We start from the raw sequence: 23,101 nt of genomic DNA, 5'->3' as shown, positions 1-23,101 counted from the left end.
TCTCTAACTTTGTATGTCTGTTGTTTTGTACGGGGAAGGTAGTGTACAGTAGGGTACTGCTGCCGGAAACGCTGTTGATGAGAGTGCTTAGGATAAACTTAAACAGTAGTTGCGGGCCATAAAACCAAAACAATGAGCTGAAAGACACTAAAAAGCTCAGTGGAGCTGAGAGGAAGTACAAAGTCAGGTGATAATTCTCTGTGGGTCTCTCACTACAAATGACACTTTTCACATAACGCATAGTCATTTCTGATCTGTTGTTAATTTAAAAATATTGATTAATGCAGCTTGTCAGTGGTAGAACTCACACAGCAGCATAGAGGCCTCCACAGCAGGAGTGGATAAATCCTCTCACTATAGTATGCAGAACAAATGAGACCACCTGAGAAATAAAGACAAAACACACAGACACAGATTTACAAATGGCCATCAAACGTGTCACTTTGTGTTTCTTTGTGTCTGCAATTTCACATGCATTGGTCTAAATACTGTGTTCACAGAAATGGAAAATTTGAGCTTTGTATTCCTGTAAAGTAAATTTCTAACCTGTAGGGGCAGGTTGTCAATCAAGGAAATTATGCCAAAGGTGACCAATAGGAGGTTGGTGGAGATGAAAGCTCTCATGGCATTTGTCAGTTTCTGGGTCTTTCTGTCTCTCTTTGGGGGATCTGACTGGCTGAAAGGGACAAATGTCAGACGTCAAAGAGGCATACTGCTAAGGAAGAGGTGTGGATGTTACAGAGTCCAAGATGTGGGAGTATGACACTGTTATCACAAGGACTGGATTTTGTTCCTCATCTTTTACAGTGTAGTCAATGATTGACTCTCTTCAGGAACGCTATGGACAGCAACCAATCACTCTTTTAATGTACATATTGCATGTGAGGATTTAGCTTTAAGATCCTATCTGTAACCTTCCAAGCCCAACCTACACAGTCAGCATCAGGCTTGCTGTCTGCTGTACAGCAAAGTTAAATGTAGCAACACAACACCTAAACTTAAAGAGAAGTCACTGAACCTTCTTAATACCTCTTCTCTGTTTGTGTGTTTGCAATTTCCTCTTCACACTCCTTCATTCTCCAGTCCATGATGTAACCAATCAAAGGACACGTCAGTAGACACAGCAGCTGCATTGTGCCGAATATAGATGAGTAGAAACCAACTGCGGAGGACATGCAGAGATAGAGGGAAGTCAGTAGAAACAACTGGAGAGAAGTAAGTAGGAGACAGATAGATGTCACATAGATAATTTAATTTTCCTGCCTCCACATAATTATTGCCAGGGCGGTATCCAGGATTCATGAGTCGAGTCCCAGTGAGTAGTAGTCACATGTAAAACCGAGCCTACCGAGCATCTTGACTCTTACCTTGTTCCTCTACCTCCCTCTGCAGCTCTTCTGAGGCTGAAAGAGAGAACAACTGCAGGTCAGGGATCCCCACAGCTAATTTAACCCAAATTTTAATGAATTGTTTGAATGTAGTACACAACATTAGTGGCAACATCAGTGCTCATCAATCAGTCAAACTTGACAGTGTTGATATCCAGTGCTCTTATCGTTGCTTTGTTCACAGAAAACAAAAATAGAACTAAAAAAAATCGTGTAAGTCATTATTCTTACGGTTGGGGTCACCGTGGGTGACCAGAAACTCCAACATCTTGTTCATGGCACCCATGAAGAAGATCAGCCTCAGCTGGGTCATTGCCATGGTGATGACACTCCACAGGAAGATGGGAGAGCACACAGATTGACAGAGTGGCACTGAGCCTGAAGAAGGATAGAGAGAGAGAGCAAGAGAGAGAGACAGAGACAGAGAGAATGTGTGAAAGCAGCCTTTAGTTCTCCTACTCTACTACTCCTAGAGTAGGAGTTGTACTGAACTACTCTATCCTAAAGTCACACAGTTTCTAGGGACTCATTTCAGCCAAATTATTACAGTTAATTGGAAATTCAGCTCCATGGAAAGCTCCCAGATTGCACTGTAAAAAACAGTTTGTAAAGTTTCTTTTATTTTTCATTTATTGTGTGGCTAACCTTCAAATGAACTAGAGATTGTGTTAAATTATTACAATGAAAAACTTTAGAGGTTCATGAAGATTACTGATTCAATGGCCAAATGTTCACTGAATAAGTATCTGAATTTACTGTGTAGTTATTCACTACCAGCAGAACTAGAGACCTGTCACAGTTGCTGGTAACAGCATGGGTAGGATGGACCCAAATGCAGACTCAAAGACAGACTGATGAAGTGAATTTGCTTTAACTAGGCTTATAGGCAAAAGGGTTGAGAAGCAGGAAGGTGGAGAGACAGGCAGGCAGGCCAACAGATGAGTACAGCCAACAGGAAAAGACATGCAGGTAGCAGGTACACCAGGACAACACAGTAGAACATACACTGACAAACCAACAAGTAGCTAGTGACAATGGCAGGTTTAAATATTGGCTGGGGTGATGAGGAAACTGCAAACAGGTGTGTGAGTGAGCAGGGAAGCACAGGTGGTTGAAGATAAGAAACAGGTGAGCAGGTGGGTATGGAGACAGGAAAAAAGTCTGGGGACATCTGGTGGGTGGATTGACAATGGCAACAAGTTGTCACTCCCAACTCGTCACATACAGATGCTTGGTCAGGACTCCTTTGCATTACTTTTTAACACACTGGGTACCTCTTTAGCATAATTTTTAAATGTGAAGGGTAGTCTGATAGGAGAGCTGTCTCCAAAAATTACATTTGTATACAACTAAACTTACCAGCAAATATGTTTTGTCAGAAACGTAATTGTGATCAGACTACATTTTTTATTAATATAATGAGGATATCTTGTTAATTTATATATTTGACAGGATGCAAATACAATGATACATAAAAGCAAAATGTTCACAGAAAACGAAGTGAAGTTGTTTGCATGTGGAGTGGTTTCTCGAGAAAATTGAAAATACAAACAAAATAATTTATATAAACCCTATGCAATCATCCAACTAAAAGTTCTATGACACTTCTATGTTACCAGTTCTCCTGCCCCCAGAAAACAGCCTGGGCCAAGTCTTGCTTTCCCTTTCTGAGATTCCAGATGGTTCACCAGAACTCCTTTGAAGCCAACCAAAAGTCCTTCGCCATGGTCTCCCTGATCTCCTCCCACATCCCGGTTTTTGCGTCTGTAACCACTGCAGCTGCAGCCCATCTGGCCTTCCGGTACATGTCTGCTGCTTCAGAAAACTCCTGAGCCAGCCAGGAGTTTAGTTTGACAGCGTCCCTCACCACCAGTGTCCACCAGTGTGTTCTGGGTTGGCGCCATGACAGGCGCTGACAACCTTCAGACCACAACCCCTCACAGCCGCGTCCAGAGTGGAGGCTTTGAACATGGCCCACTCATATTCCATATCCCCAGTCTAGCCTGGGATGTGTGAAAAGTGCTTCCAGAGGTTGGAGTTAAAGACCTCAAGGAGAGGGGCCTCTGCCAGATGTTCCCAGTTTACACTCACTACATGTTTGGGATTATCGGTTCTGTCTGGCTGCGTCCCCTGCCATCTGATCCAAGTCATCACCAGGGGGGGAATAGTTGACAGCTCTGCTCCTCTCTTTACCTGAGTGTCCAAGACATACGGCTGCAGTTCAGATGAAATGACCACAAAGTCAACCATTAATCTTAGGCCTAAGGTGTTCTGGTACCAATTACACTAATAAGCCACCTTATGCTCGAATATGGTTTTTTGTATGGCCAATCCATGGCTAGTACAGAAGTCCAACAACAAAACACCACTCGGGTTCAGACCAGACAGGCCATTCCTCCAATTCACCCCCTTCCAGGTTTTCGTCGTTGCCCAGAATGAGTGTTGAAGTCCGCCAGATGAACTATAGAGTCCCCACGTGGTGCTCTTTCCAAGACCCCACACACAGACTCCAAGAAGGCCGAATTCTCCAAACTGCTGTTAGGTGCATAAAAACAAACAACTGTCAGAGCCTTCCTCTTAGCAACTTGCAGTCGCATTGAGGCAGCCCTCTTTCTCTCTGGGGAGAATTCCAACACAGCGGTGCTCAGCCGGGGGCTCGTGAGCATTCCCCCAAGCCATCCCGTGCCTCTCACCATGGGCAACTCCAGAAAAAGATAGACTCCAGCCTCTCTCCAGGAGTTTGGTCCCAGTTGGGATATAGTTAGGAGGGGTGAGCCCAACTATATCTAGTTGGTACCACTCTACCTCCTGCACCAACTCTGGCTCCTTCCCCCCCGAGAGGTCACATTCCATGTCCCTAGAGCTAGTCTGCAATGAAAGTGATCGGCACACCCAGGCCCGTGGCCCAGCGTGCCACCCAGCTCAAAATGCACAATAACCCAATGCCTACCCCTGCAGGTGGTGAGCCCACAGGATGGCTGTGGGATCACCACAAAGATGTGTGACAATGTTTTGGGCTGATTTTCAGTTGGATCCTAAAACATATTTTGATAAGGAAACTTCACTTAAAGAACATGATTTGTTATTAATATTCAACATTAATTTCTGTAGCAATGAACAATGTGTCATCAATTTGCTAATTATAATAGTCTACTTTTACATTTATAAAATTAAATTCTTGAAGAAGTTACTAACTTAACATACATTTAAACAAAAATCTAAGCATATATTTTCAAACAGTATCACATTTAAAAACCTGTAATTATAAATTTAAAAACATATATTAATTTATGCAAACTCTTTAATATTATAATTGATTAAGTAAACCTCCTGTGTGGGTTCATATGTATGTTATTTTTGTTATTTTTAATATTGTCTTCCTCTCTTTATGCATATTTCTGATATGGAACTGAATAATCTTTATTTTTTCTTTTGTTTCTATCTTTCTGTCTATAATGTACTACATTCCCCAAGACTTATGTTATGTTAACAAAATGTTGGCCAAAATTTTTCTCAATAGAAGTTATAGAAGTTGGATCATTTCCAATGTCACTTCTCATGTGTGTTTTCATGACAAAACGGAATTTAGAGACCAGACAGACTCGTTGGGGATTCCTCCTGTCATGTAGTGTGCAAACCACAATTTCAAGATTCCGATTATAAGACAACAAGTTTTGTAATGTGAACCGTACAGCAATCTGATGACTTGGAAAGTCATTTAGTGTGTACATGGCATAAGAGGGACTTTGGTCTGGGGAAATTGGTGAATATCACAAATTCTGTTAAATGGCTTGCAGATGCCACTTAAGAACAAATCTGTTCATACAAAGGGTTATTGCATGTGGCCAATTGTATATAGCTTGTTTTATCCTTGCAAAAAGATCAAGGCTAGCTGTTTCTCCTTGCATCCAGTCTTTATGCGAAGTCACACAGTCAAACTATAAACAGTTTCGTAAATGCTTGTAAGAAACTGGTTCAGCTCATACTTTTACAGTAATTTGTTATAGCTTAACTGATTCCATCTACAGTAAATATTATAACTAGTTGTAAATTTGTAAAATAAATTAAAGGGGGCCTCCACTAATTTTACAAAAGATCAGTTTTCTAGTCATAGAGAGTATTTCTCTCTAGTTTCAAGACACAGGAATTCTACCAGAATGGGAGGGTCTAACAAAGACAACATTGAATTGCGTTATGGGAAATGTGCCTCTGCTGTATCAGTTTGGAATATCATTTTTTAAAATCTGTCTCTTGTGAATTCCCCAACTTTATGGAAATGCAACACTGAATTGGTGTTTGTAAGATGTTCTGATAAACATTTGAATGATTAAAGCCTCTACACTCCGTGGTACACCCACACAGGTCTTTTCACCTAATTTGCCAAGCCACAAAATTCAAGCACAACGATTGGAATTTTGCTGGTTGCTTTGCACCAGTCTAAAAAAGAGAAGGCTTAGTGTCATACACCAAAGTGATCTAAATGCTCTTCATGGGCTTTTCCATCCTGCCAAGAAGAAAAAAAACTGGTAGAAATCCCTGTATTTATTGTTTCACACAAATCCATTAATCTAAATACAACAAAATCTAATGTTACCGATAATATTCTTTACCCTGGGCTGTGCTTTGGGAGTCTGTCTGCTCGGGCTCTGGCTTCTTGGCTCCCATCGTGTCTTCCATGATGGTCACATGAGTGATGTACCTTTCTCCAGTCATCTTGTCCTCTGTCACAACCCCACTCAGCTTCACCGTTTTACTGCCGAAAGAAGAGAAAGAGATTTAATGTATAGTAAGACATCTAAAATAATCCCAGAATTTACCTGATGGTGATACAATGGGAATAGAAGTAATTATCTACGCCTGTCACCATCTCAAAAACATTTCAATCTGTTTGGTGGGTTGGGGGAAGTCGCAAAAAAGCTACATTATATCTATGATTACTTTCCTGAACCTCCGCTTTCAAAAGTCATGGAGTGTCCAACATGGAAAAGGGCTCACAGTGAATGTGCTCAGAAAATTTCACAACAGTCTGCTTGTTAGATATGATGTACAGTGGCTTCAGAAAGAATTCAGACTTCACTTTTATTGTGCTGTAGATTTCATTTTGAATTGTTAAAATTTTCATTTTTTACCCATCAATCTACACTCAATAACCCATAATGACAAAGTTGAAAAATGTTTTAGAAAGAAGAAGTTTATTAAAAATCAGAAACATAAATCTCTCAGTTACAAAAGTATTCAGACCCTTAATTCAGTACTTTGTAGGAACCCCTTTGGCAGCAGTTACAGATTCCAGTTTTCTTGGGTAAGTCCCTACAAGCATTGCATCCTCGGATTTGGCAGTTTATCCATTCTTCCTCTCAAGCTCTGTCAGGAAGCATCTGTGATCTGCCATCTTCAGGTCTCCAGAGATGTTCTATGGGGTCTAAGTAAGGACTTTGGCTGAGCCAATCAAAGACAGATACTTGTCCTGAAGCCACTTCTGACTTGGCTGAATGCTTTGGGTCATTGTCCTGCTGAAAGGTAAAGCGTAAACCGGAGCAGGTTTTCTTCAAGGACGTCTCTGTATTTGGCTGCATTCATCCTTCCCTCAATTCTGACCAGTCTCCCTGTCCCTGCTGCTGAGAAGCCCTCCTACAGCATGATGCTACCCCTACCATGCTACACTGTAGCAATGATATTAGCCAAGTGTTGAGCAGTGCCCGGTCTTCAACAGGCATAATGTTCAGAGTCTTGCCCAAAGGATCGATTTTTTTCTCATCAGACCAGAGGATATTTTTCTTCATGCTCTCACAATCCTTTAACTGCTTTTTGGCAAAAGTATTTACTCCCTGTTCTCTTTTCAGCCAGTGCCAGATTGCCTCATGTGATTTTATCAGTTTCAAAGGCTACCTGCCTGATGCTTGCCTTTGGTAGTGAGTCTTATGGAAAACTGTCTATGGTCCCTTCTTTCTCCCTGCAATCTAGTATCTTTGCATGGGTCGTCCAGTTAGTGACACAAATGTGTGTTCAGTGTGTGACAGCATGCTACAGTGTCTTAGTATGCTACTGAAATACTGTATAAGATTTTATGTCAGCCAAGTTTCCCTTATCAATCACTTTATAGGATATGAATGGATTTCAGTTGAGTTGTTTGATGTGTTGCCTGCATAATAAGCTATTACAGTGTACATCATTGTAACATCACTGCGACAAAAATGTCCCTTGATCTAATTTATTTTTAGCCACCATATGTAGAGTATTAATGTGATTATAGCATCTTTCAGATTACTCTGATTACTTAAATCCCAGAGTCAGATGTGTGTGGGGAGGGGGGAAGAGGGTGTATTGCTGTATGTCAGCGTGTCTTTTTTGATATCATCAATGGGGTTTTTAAAACTCTTATATTCAACACGGTGTCTTTAACGCTGCACTAATCAATACTCTTATATCAACAATGGATCAAATGATAATAGTGTGAAACGGTTGCTTGCAATTATCATCAACTCTAGTTACCATCATCTTTACAAGCTGCTCTCTTTCAGCATATTGTTTTGGTTTACAGAAAACACTGTTTTGATTCACTCTTATTACTAGACCTTGTTTCCAGCAGCAGCAGGCAGCTGTTTTCAGTGAGAAAGCTCTGCCAAACCCACTGTACACAAACACCCGGCACCAAACAACAGACAGACAAAGCTAGAGAATAGCTGGTGAACACAGTGGAGCATTTAGCAGCTAAATTCCCCAATATTTTTTTATAAGATAAAATGTCACTAAAATGAGTGCAAGATACACAGTGTACTGACGTGTATCTGATGTCTTCAGGTGCAGGGAAAGACTCAGCAGGCCAGTTTAGGAAGCAGTTGAGAAAGACCATGCAGGCCATACCAGACCAAGCCCACATGATGATGCGGAATGACACGCCAAGGTCATAAATCAACTGGAGTCGTAAGGCAGGGGGGAAGAGGAGGGTTTGGTAGGGAGGAAGAAAGGTTAGGAGAGAGAGACATCGACAGACAAACATAGACAACAGGGGTGAATAGAAGAGAGGGGAACATAGGAAAAAACATTTTAAAAAGAAGTGTACATCTTTGTGTTGCAAAGTTGACCTTATTGCTTAATTGTAATATTTAACTTGAACTGTTGCTTAAACGTCATCACTGAAATCCCATCAAACATTATTCCCTTTTTCTCCCCTCTACCCCCCCGTCTCCCTTTGCACACTTCTTACTTTGTTTTTCCTTCTTCTAATCCCTTATTTTTTCCTCATTTTTTAGTTCCCTCTTCTTTTTGTTCATCCTTCCATTCCCCCCTTGTCCAACTTTCTTCCCTTTTTTCTTTTTCTTTTTCTTCAAAGAGATGCAGATTAGTGATTCTAAATAGGTGTGAATGTTTTTTTTGTCTCTATATGTCAGCCCTGCAACACATCCAGGGTGTATCCCGCCTCTTGTCCAATGTCAGCTGGGATTGGCTCCAGGCCCCCTGCAACCCTCACAGGATAAGTGGTATAGCTAATGGATGAATGGAATATAGTATAATGTAATAAGCACAATTGGCAAAATATGTTTCAAATTCAATATTGACAAAAATGCACCAGTTAATAACAACAATCCTAAATACGTATTTTTTGTGATGATTATGTTATATGGAAAGTTAATCTATGCTTTTTAAAATTTGCCTGCAGCTCAAGTAGATTCATACACACATACATATGTATGCATACGTGTTTGTTCATGCATGTGTGTGAGAGAGAGACAACCTTGACACCAGGGAAGGTGACGGCTGAAGAAGCATAGGAGCCAATCATCAGGGAGAGGATGGTTGAACGTATATTCCCAAACATGTTTGGCAGCTAGATGAAAGAGAGAAATATTAAAGGTAAAGAAAACCTATATCATATATTTGTCAGAAAGCTGTGAAAAAATAAGCTTTTGCACCTTGTGAACACTTATGGTAAATGTATTAATCAGCCATGTTTGAGTTCAATGATCTTTGGCCTTTTTTGGCCATTTCTACAGTTAGTTCATAAGTGTTTGGGCAGTGACACAATTTTCATTATTTTGCCTCTGTACACCACCACAATGGATTTGAAATGAAGTCATCAAGATGTGATTGAAGTGTAGACTTTCAGATTTAATTCAAGGGGTTTAACAAAAATATTGTGTTAACTGTTTAGAAATGACAGCTGTTTTAATACATAGTCCCTCAGTTTCAGAGGCTCAAAAGTAATTGGACCATTGACTGACAATCTATTTCATGGTCAGGTGTGGCCTGTTCCCTTGTTATTTCATGATAAAATAAGCAGTTAAAAGGTCTGTAGTTTTTTCCAAGTGTTGAATTTGGTAGGTGTTCATGGAACTCCCAATATGTGGTCCAAAGAGGTGTTGATGCAAATAAAGGAGGCCATCATTAAAAAAAACCAAATCCTATCAGAAAGATGATAGAAAATTTAGGAGTGGCCAAATAAACGATTTGGCAAACTCTTAAAAAGAAGGACTACACTGGCAAATTCAGCAACACTAAAAGGCGTGGAATACCATGGAAGACAACTAAAGTGAATGATTGCAGATTTCTTTCCTTGGTGAAAAAAAAAACCTTCACAATCTCTAGCTAGGTCAAAAACACTCTCAAGGAGGGAGGTGTATCAATGTCAAAGACTACAATCAAGAGACGTCTTCATGAATGTAAATACAGGGGGTTTACCACAAGATGCAAACCACTAAAGCTCAAGAACAGAAAGGCCAGATTCAACTTTGCCAGAAAACCTCTTAAAAAGCCTGCCCAGTTCTAGAACAAGATTCTTTGGAAAAATGAAACTAGGTTGAGTAGAGTATGGAGAAGGAAAGGAACGGCTCATGATCCAAAGCCACTACGTCATCTGTCCAACATGGTGGAAACACTGTTATAGCCTAGACATGTATGGATGCCAATGGAACTGGGTCACTGGTGTTTATTGTAGATGGGACTGCTGATAGAAGTAGCAGGATGAATTTTAAAGTGTATTGGGCTATACTATCTGTTCAGATCAGCCAAATGCTGCAAAACCAATAGGACAGTGCTTCACAGTACAGATGGATAATGATCCATCTGCTTCTTAAGGCAATGAAATGGAATATTCTTCAGTGGCCAAGCAATCAGCAACTGAAAGCAGCTGCAGTAAAGGCCTTGCAAAGCATCTCAAGGGGGGAATATTTAAAATTGGTGATTTACATGGGTTCCGAACTTCAGGCATTGTCATTGACTGCAAAGGATTTTCATCAAGGTATTAAAAATAATCCGTATATTCATAATTATGTTTGTTAGTCCAATTACATTGGAGCCTCAGAAAATGAGGGGCTATTTATAAAAATGGCTGTAATTCCTAAACAGTTAAATGTGATATTTTCTGTTTAGCCCCTTGAATAAAAGCTGAAAGTGTACACTTCAATCACATATGGATCGTTTCAAATCCAAAAATAATTTTGTCACTGTCCAAAATACTTATGGACCTAAACTGTACATTATCAATGATTCAAATGCACTTTAAGAGTTTAACCAGCGGGCGGTGCTACTGATTTTTATATATACAAGCTTTTCAACTGAGGAGTGGAAGTAGAGCTGATTAACACACACACACACACACACACACACACACACACACACACACACACACACACACACACACACACACACACACACACACAAACACACACACACACACACACACACACACACACACACACACACACACACACGGATACCATCAGCACTCTCTCTCCTCAATCACAACACATAGCCCCTGTGTGATTGTCACCCAACTTTTTATCATGACAACCTGGCATGTGTGAGGGTGTGTGCATGCGAACATTCTCTGGCCATGTAGATGGAACGTGCTGGAGTGTGTGTGTGTGTGTGTGTGTGTGTGTGTGTGTGTGTGTGTGTGTGTGTGTGTGTGTGTGTGTGTGTGTGTGTGTGTGTGCGTGTAGCTACAAACTCACTCTAACTATAGATGTAGCTGGAGCACTGCCAGTCAGATGGCTTCCTGCACATGGCTCTGTTCATACACAGGTCTCCATGCTCAGTTTAAACTTACTGCTCATATCAGATTTTTTGAATGACTGTCTATTTCTATTCTAGAACGTACCTAACAGTATATCCCATACCAGTATGAACTGAAGCCATGTCAAAAACATAAATATTTATGTTGTTTGAAGGGGATATTGTATATGCTGCTTGTGTATTTTCGCCCTCTGTGTTAATTCAAAGGGTCTGCTCTGACAAATTCTATATTCAATGGATAAAAGCTTTCCTGGTAAGGAACCAAGCTCTAGTAAAGTGCTTTTTGACTGTTTTGACTGGAAATTTATGAGTCTTTTTAATCTCTGGGTTAATATTACAGATATGCCCAGTGGCTATATTGCTATGCTCTCATATTTTTATCTGAAATCCATGGACAAGAAAAGCTTTAATACATCTGCATTAAAGTGGAATAAGAGAGATATTTTCAGTACTGGTCCTTGCTGGTGAAATAGGTTGTTCAAAATCATATTGCTTTAAAAAGGACATGGGGGGGGGGGGGGGGGGGGTAATACTGAGCAATGATTTATATTATCTAAAGATAATTTCCTTTCAGCCAGTGTATTTACATGATTCCTCTCTGCCATTGAATCCATATTCAGAGTGAGATAAGTGATCAAAGTTCCATTTCACCTAACTGTTTCTGTCAAACAATGTCAGCTATTGGGCTGTCTGTTCATCTGCCTAGTCTGTCTGTGTATCTATTTCATTTAGCCAATATTAGCCTGATCTGCCCAGTCAGTGGTGGAGGCATTCTGATGAATTAGATAGTTATGAGGGAATTGATCTATTTTGTACTGTTCATATATGGGGTCTTAAACTTAACCTGAACTGACTTTAATGATACATTTGTATTTGACTATAGTATTAATAACAACACGACTATGGCCAAACCTTGTATATGGCCAGACCACCCTTTATCTGTTTGCTTCTCTCCTACTCTCTGTGCTCACACACACACAGTATTTAAATTCAGCATAAAAATCCCAATAAAGCTGGTTCATTTACATGTTTTTCTGTTTCTGTTGTCAGACAACAAACCAAGTATGAAATAGTGACTGAAATGCGGCCCATTAAGACCATATGTTCACCAGCACTGCTAAAATCCTGATTTTACAACCACAACATTGTCTGACAAAATCACCACACACGTAAGTTTAAGAAAACGGCTGTGCTGTGATTTCAGCTATATTTATTCATAAAATGATCACCCAGAGAGAAAGTTGATAGCTCATTCCCATCTGTGTCAGCTGCCGTATGGAAAGCCTGACCTCGCACTCGCACGGCAATAATGGGGTTTCTCTTCTACAGAAAGTAGACATTTGTCTAAAAAGGTGCTAGATTTGTTGCTAGGTACTTCTGTGAGGAAAATTCGCTAAGGGTTAGCTAACCCTAAATAGTTGGTAAATGCAGCGACAAAGGGCGCTAAGTTGGCAACACTGCCTGTAAACACCCCTCTGATGACCCAATAGAAACTGTTTGTGCCAATTCATTTTAAAGAACGGCCAATGGTGTAACATCAGCACTCACTCCTGTGGCATTTGGCTGACCAATGGTGTAAGTTTATCAAGGTCTCAGTCAGTCAGGCATTCAGTCAGTCAGTCAGTCAGTCACAGACATTCACATTTATAAGGCTGGCCCCGCTGTTGCGGTCCAACCAATAATAGTAATATTAGTAGCAATAGTAACAGTATTCTGTCTGTCTGTCTGTCCATCTGTTTGCCATCCTTAAGTTTAACTAATGTCATGCTACTCTACCTTTCCTTTCTCCTGATTTGACTGTATTGATAGTAGTTGTAATTTAAAATTTAAATATCCTTGATGACATGTCATACCTCTCTGCTCTGCCTTTCTCTCTCTCCTCAGTCATGTTTCCATGTTGTTGTAGCTTTGCTTTCACCTCTGTTTTTCCATTTCTATCCTCCCCTCTTTTCCATGGCTCTCAATCTCTCTTTCCATCAGCTGTTCCATCTGGTCTTGCCTTCGGTTTGTGCCCAGCGGGCCTCTTCACCCTGCTCCAGTGCCCCGAATTGCCCTCTGTTATGTTCCACTTCATTTCCAAGTTTATGTTTTCTTTATTTTTTTATTGTTGCTCTGTTTCCTGTTTTTGTGTGTATGTGTGTGTTTTTCACCTTTCCTTTCGTTTCAGATACCTACTTTCTGCCCTTGTGTGTATCTCCCGCCAGTGTGATCGTCTGCCTTGCCCTGATTGGTTGCACCTGTTTCTCACTGTCTTCCCCTCCCAAGTGTATTTAGTCTCTTTGCTCCCCTTCCCCTGTGCCAGTTCCTCTTCATCCCTAGTGTCAAGCGTTCCAGCATTTCTCCTGGTGTTCAGTGTTCCTAGTTTTTGATTTATTATAGTTTACTCTGACCTCACCTTTGCCTACTCCTTGCCGGATTTGTTTGACTGTTCCTCTGACTGCCTGCATACCGACCTAATTTTGCAAGTAAAGACTTGCAAAGATTTTTCAACTCAGAGATTGTTTTTTGATTCGTGCATTTGAGTCCTCTTTCCTTTGGTTTTCCAGTTTTCAAAACCACGGCATTGTCATTTTGAACATGTACTGTTAGTCTTTTTAAAAATGTAATAAAGACAATAATGACCTCTGATTACATCTGTGGATTTGATTCTGAGATGCTAAGCTTAAGAGTCCATTGTATGTGGAAAGATTAAAATACCACTGATAGCTCTGGTCAGCCAGTTTATTATAGTACAAACTGCCTTATCAAAGTTGACAGAGCATAGAATGTGTTGGCATCTAGTTAGGTTTGCTGGGAGTGTACACTTTTTAAATCAGGTACATTTATCATCAAGGTAACATACACAACAACACAAACAAATACACAAGACTAAAATAATGTCTAGTCCAGGACATGGTCTACCTAAGGAAGTGGGAGGAAGAGAGAGAAAGAGAGAGAGAGAGAGAGAGAGATACAGACAGATAAGTTTGACAAGGGGACAGTGGAGGGTGTGTTGACTGCCCAGGTTTTGGATTGGTTGAGAGACTGCAGCAGAATTTAGAACAAGTGGAACAGCATGTGCTGCTTTCCAAAATACACACTCACAGAGGAACATATGCTTATAATCACAGGTACACAACCCACAAAGAGGTCACAACCACACACAATGTGTTTGGAACACAAATACAGAACTCTTTGGTTGTAGGTACTGTATATGTACTGGACTCAAAAGATTAAATCCAGGGTGAATCACAGAGGCGCCAGAAAACTGCTGCTGCTCTGCTCTCCATAGGTTGAAACCTTCAAGCATGTTGCACTTCTGGCCACACCCCTGTCTGTGATTTCACAGCAGGTGTGACATTAAAGACTAACTTTGACAGATGAAAAGATGGAAAAGATGGAAAAGTAGGCATATGGGACACCCTGCTGAATTAGCAGTCACTTTACCACTGTGATGTCCCAGGCAGGCTAGGGAGTCGCGGCAGCAGAGACCTTTGTCCTATGTCCCTGTCCCCATGTTTCCTGTCGATCTCTACTGCTGAATGTAATTCATTACATCCAGACTGGCTAGCTTCCCCTGCAGTGATGATGTATTGGACATAGACTCCCTATTTGCAGAGCAAGAGATGGTCTCAGGTAAGATGAGACACTAAACATCTTCAGTTTCAGCACCTTCAAAATATATTATAAAATGTCAACGATGACTAAAAGTGAGCGCACAGTAGGTTTCTAAAAATAGGAAAACTCAAATCAGCAGGTTATGTTGTTAAAGCTGCATTAATAATTGATATTTTTTTGCCATAGGGCACGGCAACAAACTGTAAACACAACGTTATCACCTCATAAAGCTGTAATAGTGAACTTGTTTGCAAACAGCTATCTTTTTACACATCCACCAGATACACAACATTTATAGCATTAATTTGTAATGGTTTTTCGAGTCTAGCTGGTGCATCTAAGTACAATATTCACTCTCTTTTTAGTTCTACTTTGGTCTGCTGCTGGAAACAATGCTGGATGACACTGTTGACAATGAACCAGTACAGCAAAGTTGCAGGCCAGAACACCAAAACATGAGTTTAAATAAGCTAAAATGCTCTATAGAGCTGAGAGAAATTGCAGTGTTGGGTGAGAATTCTCTTTGGGTTTCTCACTACCTTTCAAATTACTCATGGTCATCTTAGCCATTGTTAATATAAGACAATTAATTGGTATAGCTTTAAACAGTGAACGTCTAATATGATTGCTGGATCATAATGTAGTATTGTATTTCTTACATCTCCCTGTTAAATTTTTGTAATTGTCATTTTCCAACTTTCAGCCAATCATGTGGCAGCAGTGCAATGCATCATGCAGATAAAGATCAGGAGCTTCAGTTAATGTTCACACCGAACATCAAAATGGAGAAAAAACGTGATCTCGTTGACTTTGACTGTGGCATGATTGTTGGTGTCAGACAGGCTGGTTTGAGTATTTCTGAAACTGCTGATCTCATGGGACTTCAACACACAATAGTCTCTAGAGTTTATTCAGAATGGCACCAAAAAACATCTGGTGAGCAGCAGTTCTTTGGACATAAATGCCTTGTTTATGAGAGAGCTAAGAGGAGAATAGCCAGATGGAGCTGACAGAAAGGCTACAGTAACTCAGATAACTACTCTTTACAACTGTGGTGAGCAGAAAAGCATCTCAGAATGAAAAACACATGCATGATAGTTACGACTGGAAAAACATAACCTGGTCTGATGAGTCTGGATTTCTGCTGAAGCACACAGAGGGTAGGGTCAGAATTTGGCATCAACAACATGAATCCGTGGACCCAACCTGCCTCGTGTGAATAGTCCAGGCTGACTGGCAGGGGTGGTGTAATGGTGTAGGGAATGTTTTCTTGGCACACTTTGGGACCTACCCAGTATTAGTGTGGTGTTCCTAATAAAGTGTTCGGTGAATGTATGTGATATTGGTTGATATAGATAAACTTGACTTGACATGTAGGTGATGATACACAATGATGTGTCCAGATATACAAATATAACAGCTGAAGTGGTGGTGAAGAATGTCATGATGCAAAGGTGTGTTTCAGTGACAGCTATTATCTGGTAAATCAGAATTAAGTAAAGTCTTTTGGAGGTTAGAGTAGAACCACTGCTCCTTTGTACTTAAAGGAGCCAGATGAGGTGGTTCGTGCATCTGATTTGGATGTCTCCTTGATGCCTCCCGGTTGAGGTTTCAAAGCATGAGGGGAGATCCTGGGGCAAACCCAGAGCATGCTGGAGGGATTATACTGTGTATCACTTGTGGCCTAGGAATGCCTCACAATTCCCCAGGAGGAGCTGGAAGAACATGTTGGCTACCTTACTCATTTTTTGTTTGTTTTTGTGAGTATCATCAAATGACCAGGATGATGAAAGGTTATTTTTGACCCGTCTCAGTTAGTTTGCAAAGGCTATGTGTGTTCATGTTTGTGAGTTGGAATCATACTGTCAGTGAGGTGAAGGTCAGGCAGATTCCTCCAAAGCCATTGAAGGAGACAGCAAAGAAGATGAGGACGGACAACACTGATGGAACAAATGAAGAATACTATAAGCTATAATGAAACCTTAAAGGTAAATTAAATTAAAGCTAATTTTTTTTTTTTTTTTTTACAATGTGGGTCTTAAGTTTTGTACTTTTGTCCATTATTCCCCACCAAAAGTGAGCATACCTGATTTGTAATTATTTCTGATTGCATAGAAAACTATGGTTATTAGGGTATGTCAAAGTTGAACCAGGAAAATAGGCTGCAAAATGTAGTTTGTATTTACAACAGGCAGTTTAGCTATTAATTGTAACATCTGTCTTTCTCTTCCAAGTTACTTTGGTTAAACTGGAGATGTATTTATAGCCTCTATCATCATTTGTCCACTTGCGTTCCTTGTCCAGTTAGGGTCTGTTGTAAAGATGTTACAGTGTCATCAGATCTCACAGGGAAGTTGGTGAGTAAAATGTTACTGTAACTTTTATGAATGATGGCAAAACTACAAAAATGAGACCCAAGCTGTAAAACGATGAAATTTCCTTTTAAGTACTGTATCACTGTGGGAATATTGTCTGTTTCAGTAGCAGGATTAGATTGAAAAAAGCATATGATGATTCAAGGTTTGGTGTTGTGATGTGTTGTCTCACCTTTGGGGTTGTGTGCAGCAGCAGCTATCATTGCACATGAGGCTGCAAAACATGAACTAAAATACATACAGTCACAGGATGTCGGAAAATATATGGAGTGTGTGTCATTGTCATTTTCATTTAGTATAATGTCATATACAGAATCAAAGCAAATTAATAGAGCACTGTCTGTCATACCTGCCAATGAGCCTTAGTGGGCGTGGCCCATATCTATCCATCAAGATCCCCAGGGGTAAAGTGGTTGCACTCAAGAGGAACGAGCCAATGGTGAAACCAAGATTCAATATCTCTTCCTGCTCCACACAACTCTGCCAAACACCGCTCTCCAAAGAAGTCACATTGTTGGTGACAGACTCATTCTCTGATAGGGTCATAGAAAAAACAAGTCAGGAGAGGGTAAACTGTTTTAAATAAAGACACACACTTCGACAGCTGCTTAGGCTGCCAAAACACTCCCTCACTGCACTGAGGCAGACACCCTCTCCACATTTAAGAGTAAGCTTAAAACCTTTTTTTTCGGATAAAAGTTATAGTTAGGGCTGGCTCAGACTTGTCTTGAACCACCCCCTAGTTATGCTGCTATAGGTCTAGACTGCCAGGAGACTTCCGATTATGCACTGAGTTCCTCTCCTCCTCTTCCTCTCCATCTGTACACATTCATATGGCATCAGTGCTCGTTACCAACTTGGCTTCTTCTCTCTCCCGTAGTTTTATGCTTTCTCATCTCTCTCCTCTCTCCTCCTGTCGCTTTCTGCAGGTATTTCTGCCCCTGGTACTAGAGAGTCTGGATCTGTGACTGCAAACCACCTACTGCCCCCATGATCCTGCTCAACACCCACTGCTTCAAATATTATGATTATGATCATGATTATGATAATTATTTTATTTAATCTTATTATCATTATTATTAGCATCTTTATTATAATTATCAGTTTTAATGTTTTTAATGTTGGGTCTCTGTAAATAATATTGTAAAGACTACGGCCTAGACCTGCTCTATATGAAAAGTGCCCTGAGATAACCTCTGTTATGATTTGGTGCTATTCTGTATAAATAAAATAAATAAAAACACCTCTTTACTAGATATAATCAATATGTCTTTACTAACAGGTTATGTACCACAGTCCTTTTAAACAGCTGTAATTAAACCTCTTCTTAAAAAGCCTTCTCTTGATCTAGATGTTTTAGCCAACTTTTACCCTTCCCTTTCTCTGTAAGATCCTTGAGAAGGCTGTTGCCAACCAGTTGTGTGACTTTTTATATGAGAACAGTTTATTTGAGTATTTCCAGTTAGGATTTAGAGTTCATCATAGCTCAGAGACAGCACCGGTGAAATTACAAATGACCTTCTTACTGCATCGGACAAAGGACTTGTCTCTGTACTTGTCTTGTTAGACCTAAGTGCTGCATTTGGTACCATTGACCATCATATCCAATTACAGAGACTGGAACATTTAATTGGCATTAAATGAACCGCTCTAAGCTGTCACATCTGACCTCTACTCTTAACCAGCAGACAAACACACCTGACAAGCCTCCACCCTCCTTGTCCTCAAAGATGTTTGATCAAAATTAATTAACTTATAGATTCACATCTAAAACAAATAATATTAATACAAATTGTAAATTTCCAATTGATGAATGATTGTCATGTCCCTCAGAGAGATTGGTTGAATGACTTCAAAAATCCAGCTCACTCAGGGTCTCTTTAAAGAACCAGAAACATCAGCTAATGATGGTCAGAATATGTCTTCACAAACACCAAACATTCAAATATCCTTTCTGTGGCACTGAGTTTATCACATGTACAGTAGTTCCAGGTTTGCAATTGAAATCTTAGTATAAAAAACTGCATTTGAGTGACACTGCAGCAGCTTTGAATTTGTTCAAGAGAGGGAAGTATCTGATAGATCTATCTGTTGATAATTACTGCACTAGAGGCAACCACCAGAACTGTTTGGATGGTGGTCTTACCAATACAAAGGTGAGAATAGAAGCCTTCATTCTTCAGCATGATGAGTAGTGAGCCCCAGCCCAGCAGAACAGCAGAGAAGAGCAGGTTCTCTATGATGGCTGTGATGGCCATCCACCATCTCCTCCTGTATGCCTGGGCCAAGCTGGGAATCATGACAGCTGGAGGACAGGAAACATATTAGAGGAAAACAATAGTCCACCAAACATCAGAAGAGTAGTTCTCCACATTTTATCCTCATTGAATCTTCATGATTTGCTATTCACATGCAATTCACATTCCTGCATACAGAAGATGGCGAAATTGCCACAACATTATCAAAAGTGCTAGAACTGATGGCAAGGGCTATAAAATGAACTTGTAATAAAACATAGCTACTGCTGCTGTAAACCTGGAGATTTACTTGGAAAGTCAGGCCTGCATGTCAGATCCCAACAACCAGCTGTTTCTATCCAAAAAGAGGGCTTTCTTGGCTTTTACACTGTTCCACTGATGGACAGTTGGTGGCAGTAAAGCATCAAAAAATACAGCAATGTGCCAGGAACGGACACAGAAGAAGATTGCTAGTAGGAGTTGGACACTCGTGTTATGTAGCTTTATATTGCAATATCAATATACTATATAAAGTGATCTAATAAATCTTTAATCGTTAATAGATAAAATAACCAAATAGGAATGTCACTGATGCTAAAATCCTATAAATCCAAAAGTGTCAGTCCTGCTCAGTGATTTGCAGATAAGCCCACACTGGCCTAAAAAACCCTAATATGGAAAGACAGCAACACAGTTTCCAAATATTATAAAATTTACTAATTTTCTTTACATTACCAGCTGTAATTTTTCATGACCACTGTATATCATTCCGTAGTAAAGAATAGCAAAATGTATGTTTAACTCTATGAAAATGTTCAGGAAATTACTTGAAGTGTATATGAATAAGGAAATGCTTTCTGTACGAATTTTAGGCCCAAGGATGGTGAGAAACAATGAATGTAAACTGTGTTTTTTGTCACTATTAAACAACATCACTGTTGCATTAGTAAAACTCTGTGGTAAAATGTTTGGAATTACACTGCACATGATGAAAGCTTGTGAGCTGTCATGAAACCTGAAAGAAAGTATCAGTGAGGGAATGGGAAGATGAGACCAAAGAAGGAGAAGTTTGACCCCACTTGACCTTCAACCGTAGCTGGAGCTATCAAGTGTCATGCACTGCTCTAATCCATGTGCACCCACCTACACACACATTCATACACACTGAAGCATTCAGGTTGAACCACAAATCAATGATCCCAGTGTTCTTCCCTGCTGTGAGTGTGTAAATATTTGAACTACTGAATGTAAAACATATGTGGTGAGTGTGTGTGTGTACAGCTTTAGAAAGCAGTGACTCATCCTGTATAAGGCACATGTTTGCACACTGAGAGTCCTGCTGACCAAGGAAATAGCAGAGCATTCTCACTCTGTCTACGTAAAGGAACGTCTCGTTGTAAAACTACAGTTAAAACACTTTCTGCAGTTGATTCACCTTCACCTTAAAAAAACAGCACTGCATTTCACACTCTTTAAAACTTAACATGAGAATCAGGTGTGGATTTCCTTATATATAATACAATTAATTGTCTTAACATTTAGGATCTAGAAATGTACCAGATCAGCTATGATTGTGAACATAACAAAATAATTGTAAGATTATTTACGTTTTACTCTCGCTCCTCATTTTGTGTGTGGTTTCCAGTTAATTTTCTGTTACTCGACTACTTGATTAATTGATTAATAGACTACAGACGATTGTAGATAACTGGGGGACTTTTTGGGGAAGACCTAGTCTGATCAGGAGAGACGGCATGCATCCCACTTTGGATGGAGCATCTCTCATATCTAGAAATCTGACTGAGTTTATTAGTAGACCAAAACCCAGAGTTGAGACCAGGAGGCAGAGTTGCAGTCTGACACACTTCTCTGTGCTTCTATTACAGCAGTCACCCACCCAAAGTCCCATAGAGACTGTGTCTGCCCCCCGACCACCTAAATTAATTAACTCAAAAATAAGCAGAAGAGGAGTTGTAGATATAAAACTGATAAAGACCACCACAGCAGAAGTACAACAAAATAGGAGAATTAAATGTGGACTCTTAAACATTAAATCGCTCCAATCCAAAGCTGTATTACTAAATGATCTAATACCAGATCATTATATTGGTCTCACTGAAACCTGGTTGTGTCATGACGAATATGTCGGACTAAATGAATCCACTCCACCCAGTCATATTAATACTCACATTCCTCGAGGCACCAGCCAAGGAGGTGGAGTTGCAGCCATTTTTAACTCGAGTCTAAAAATTAGCCCTAAACCTAAACTCAATTATAACTCATTTTAAAGCCTGATTCTTAGTCTTACACATCCATGATGGAAAACTTTAAAGCCTATTCTATTTGTTATAGTGTACTGCGCTCTTTGTCCATAATTTGAATTTTTATCTGAATTCTCAGAGTTTTTTTCAAGTTTAGTCTTTAGTACAGATAAAGTAGTTATTGTAGGTGATTTCAATATTGATGCAGATGTTGATAATGAGCCTTAGAACTGCGTTTATCTCATTATTAGACTCAATTGGCTTCGCTCAGGGTGTAAATGAACCCACTCACTGTTTTAACCACACCCTGGACCTCGTTCTCATGGCATCGAAATTTATACACATTTAATATTCTTTCCACAGAATCCTCTTTTATCGGACCATTGTTTGGTAACTTTTGAATTCCTGTTACTGGACTACACACTATTAGGCAGCAATGTCTTTTTCTAGATGTATATCTGATAGTGCTGTAGCTGATTCCATCAACACTTAATTCACTGCCATGTTACAATATAACAGAGGACTCCTATGCTACTTTAGTTCCTCCCAGACTGACCATCTTGTTGGTAGTGCTGCAGGCTGATTTAGAATGACACTCGACTCTATTGCTCCTCTTAAAAAGAGGATAATAAAACAAAGGAGGTTAGCTCCATGGTTTAACTCCCAAACCCGTATAGTAAAGCAAACTACGCGAAAACCTGAAAGGATTTGTCTTTCTACCAAAATGGAAGAATCCAACTTAGCATGGCATGATAGTCTTAAAACATATAGGAAGGCCCTCTGTAATCCCAGAGCAGCCTATGACTCATCTTTAATAGAGGAAAATAAAAACAACCCTCGGTTTCTTTTCAGCACTGTAGCCAGGCTGAGAGAGAGTCATAGATTCATGCATTCCTATAGTTCTCAGTAGTGACGATTTCATGAGCTTCTTTAATGATACATTTCTAACTAGAGTGCATCATAGCACAGAGACAGCACTGGTGAAGGTTACAAATGACCTTCTTACTTCATCGGACAAAGGACTTGTCGCCGTACTTGTCTTGTTAGGTCGTTGTGCTGCATTTGAAACCATTGACCATCATATCCTATTACAGAGACTGGAACATTTAATTGGCATTAAAGGAATCGCTCTAAACTGGTTTAGGTCCTATTCATCAGATCGATTTCAGTTTGTGCACATTAACGATAAATCCACCATGTATTCAAAAGTTAGTCATGGATTTCCACAA

General features: G+C 40.0%; 1 protein-coding gene across 6 annotated transcripts in view; it reads right to left on the bottom strand.

The window, feature by feature from the left end:
- Positions 1–23,101, bottom strand: part of slc43a1b (solute carrier family 43 member 1b) — a 37,312-nt gene that overhangs the window by 9,628 nt on the left and 4,583 nt on the right. For 5 of the 6 annotated variants that reach the window (XR_005708908.1, XR_005708910.1, XR_005708909.1 and 2 more), the window contains exons 1-12: positions 19,521–19,674; positions 17,724–17,907; positions 17,547–17,602; positions 16,863–16,939; positions 9,124–9,216; positions 8,171–8,304; positions 5,999–6,141; positions 1,620–1,766; positions 1,368–1,403; positions 1,030–1,162; positions 547–676; positions 309–382 (exon numbers count right to left, since the gene is read on the bottom strand). Coding sequence is in view for 3 of the 6 variants with exons in the window: in XM_040145421.1 (XP_040001355.1) it covers positions 309–382; positions 547–676; positions 1,030–1,162; positions 1,368–1,403; positions 1,620–1,766; positions 5,999–6,141; positions 8,171–8,304; positions 9,124–9,216; positions 16,863–16,939; positions 17,547–17,602; positions 17,724–17,907; positions 19,521–19,674 (1,361 nt within the window). In the remaining 3 variants the exon portion in view is untranslated. Of the gene's footprint in view, positions 1–308; positions 383–546; positions 677–1,029; positions 1,163–1,367; positions 1,404–1,619; positions 1,767–5,998; positions 6,142–8,170; positions 8,305–9,123; positions 9,217–16,862; positions 16,940–17,546; positions 17,603–17,723; positions 17,908–19,520; positions 19,680–23,101 lie in introns of those variants that run through there. The other variant, XM_040145420.1, reaches the window with a different exon arrangement.

The sequence above is a fragment of the Xiphias gladius genome, chromosome 15 (assembly GCF_016859285.1).
Source record: "Xiphias gladius isolate SHS-SW01 ecotype Sanya breed wild chromosome 15, ASM1685928v1, whole genome shotgun sequence".
In the NCBI taxonomy this organism is placed as follows: Eukaryota; Metazoa; Chordata; class Actinopteri; order Istiophoriformes; family Xiphiidae; genus Xiphias; species Xiphias gladius.
The sequence above is the reverse complement of the archived record's forward strand: the minus strand, read 5'-3'. Positions and strand labels throughout refer to the sequence as shown.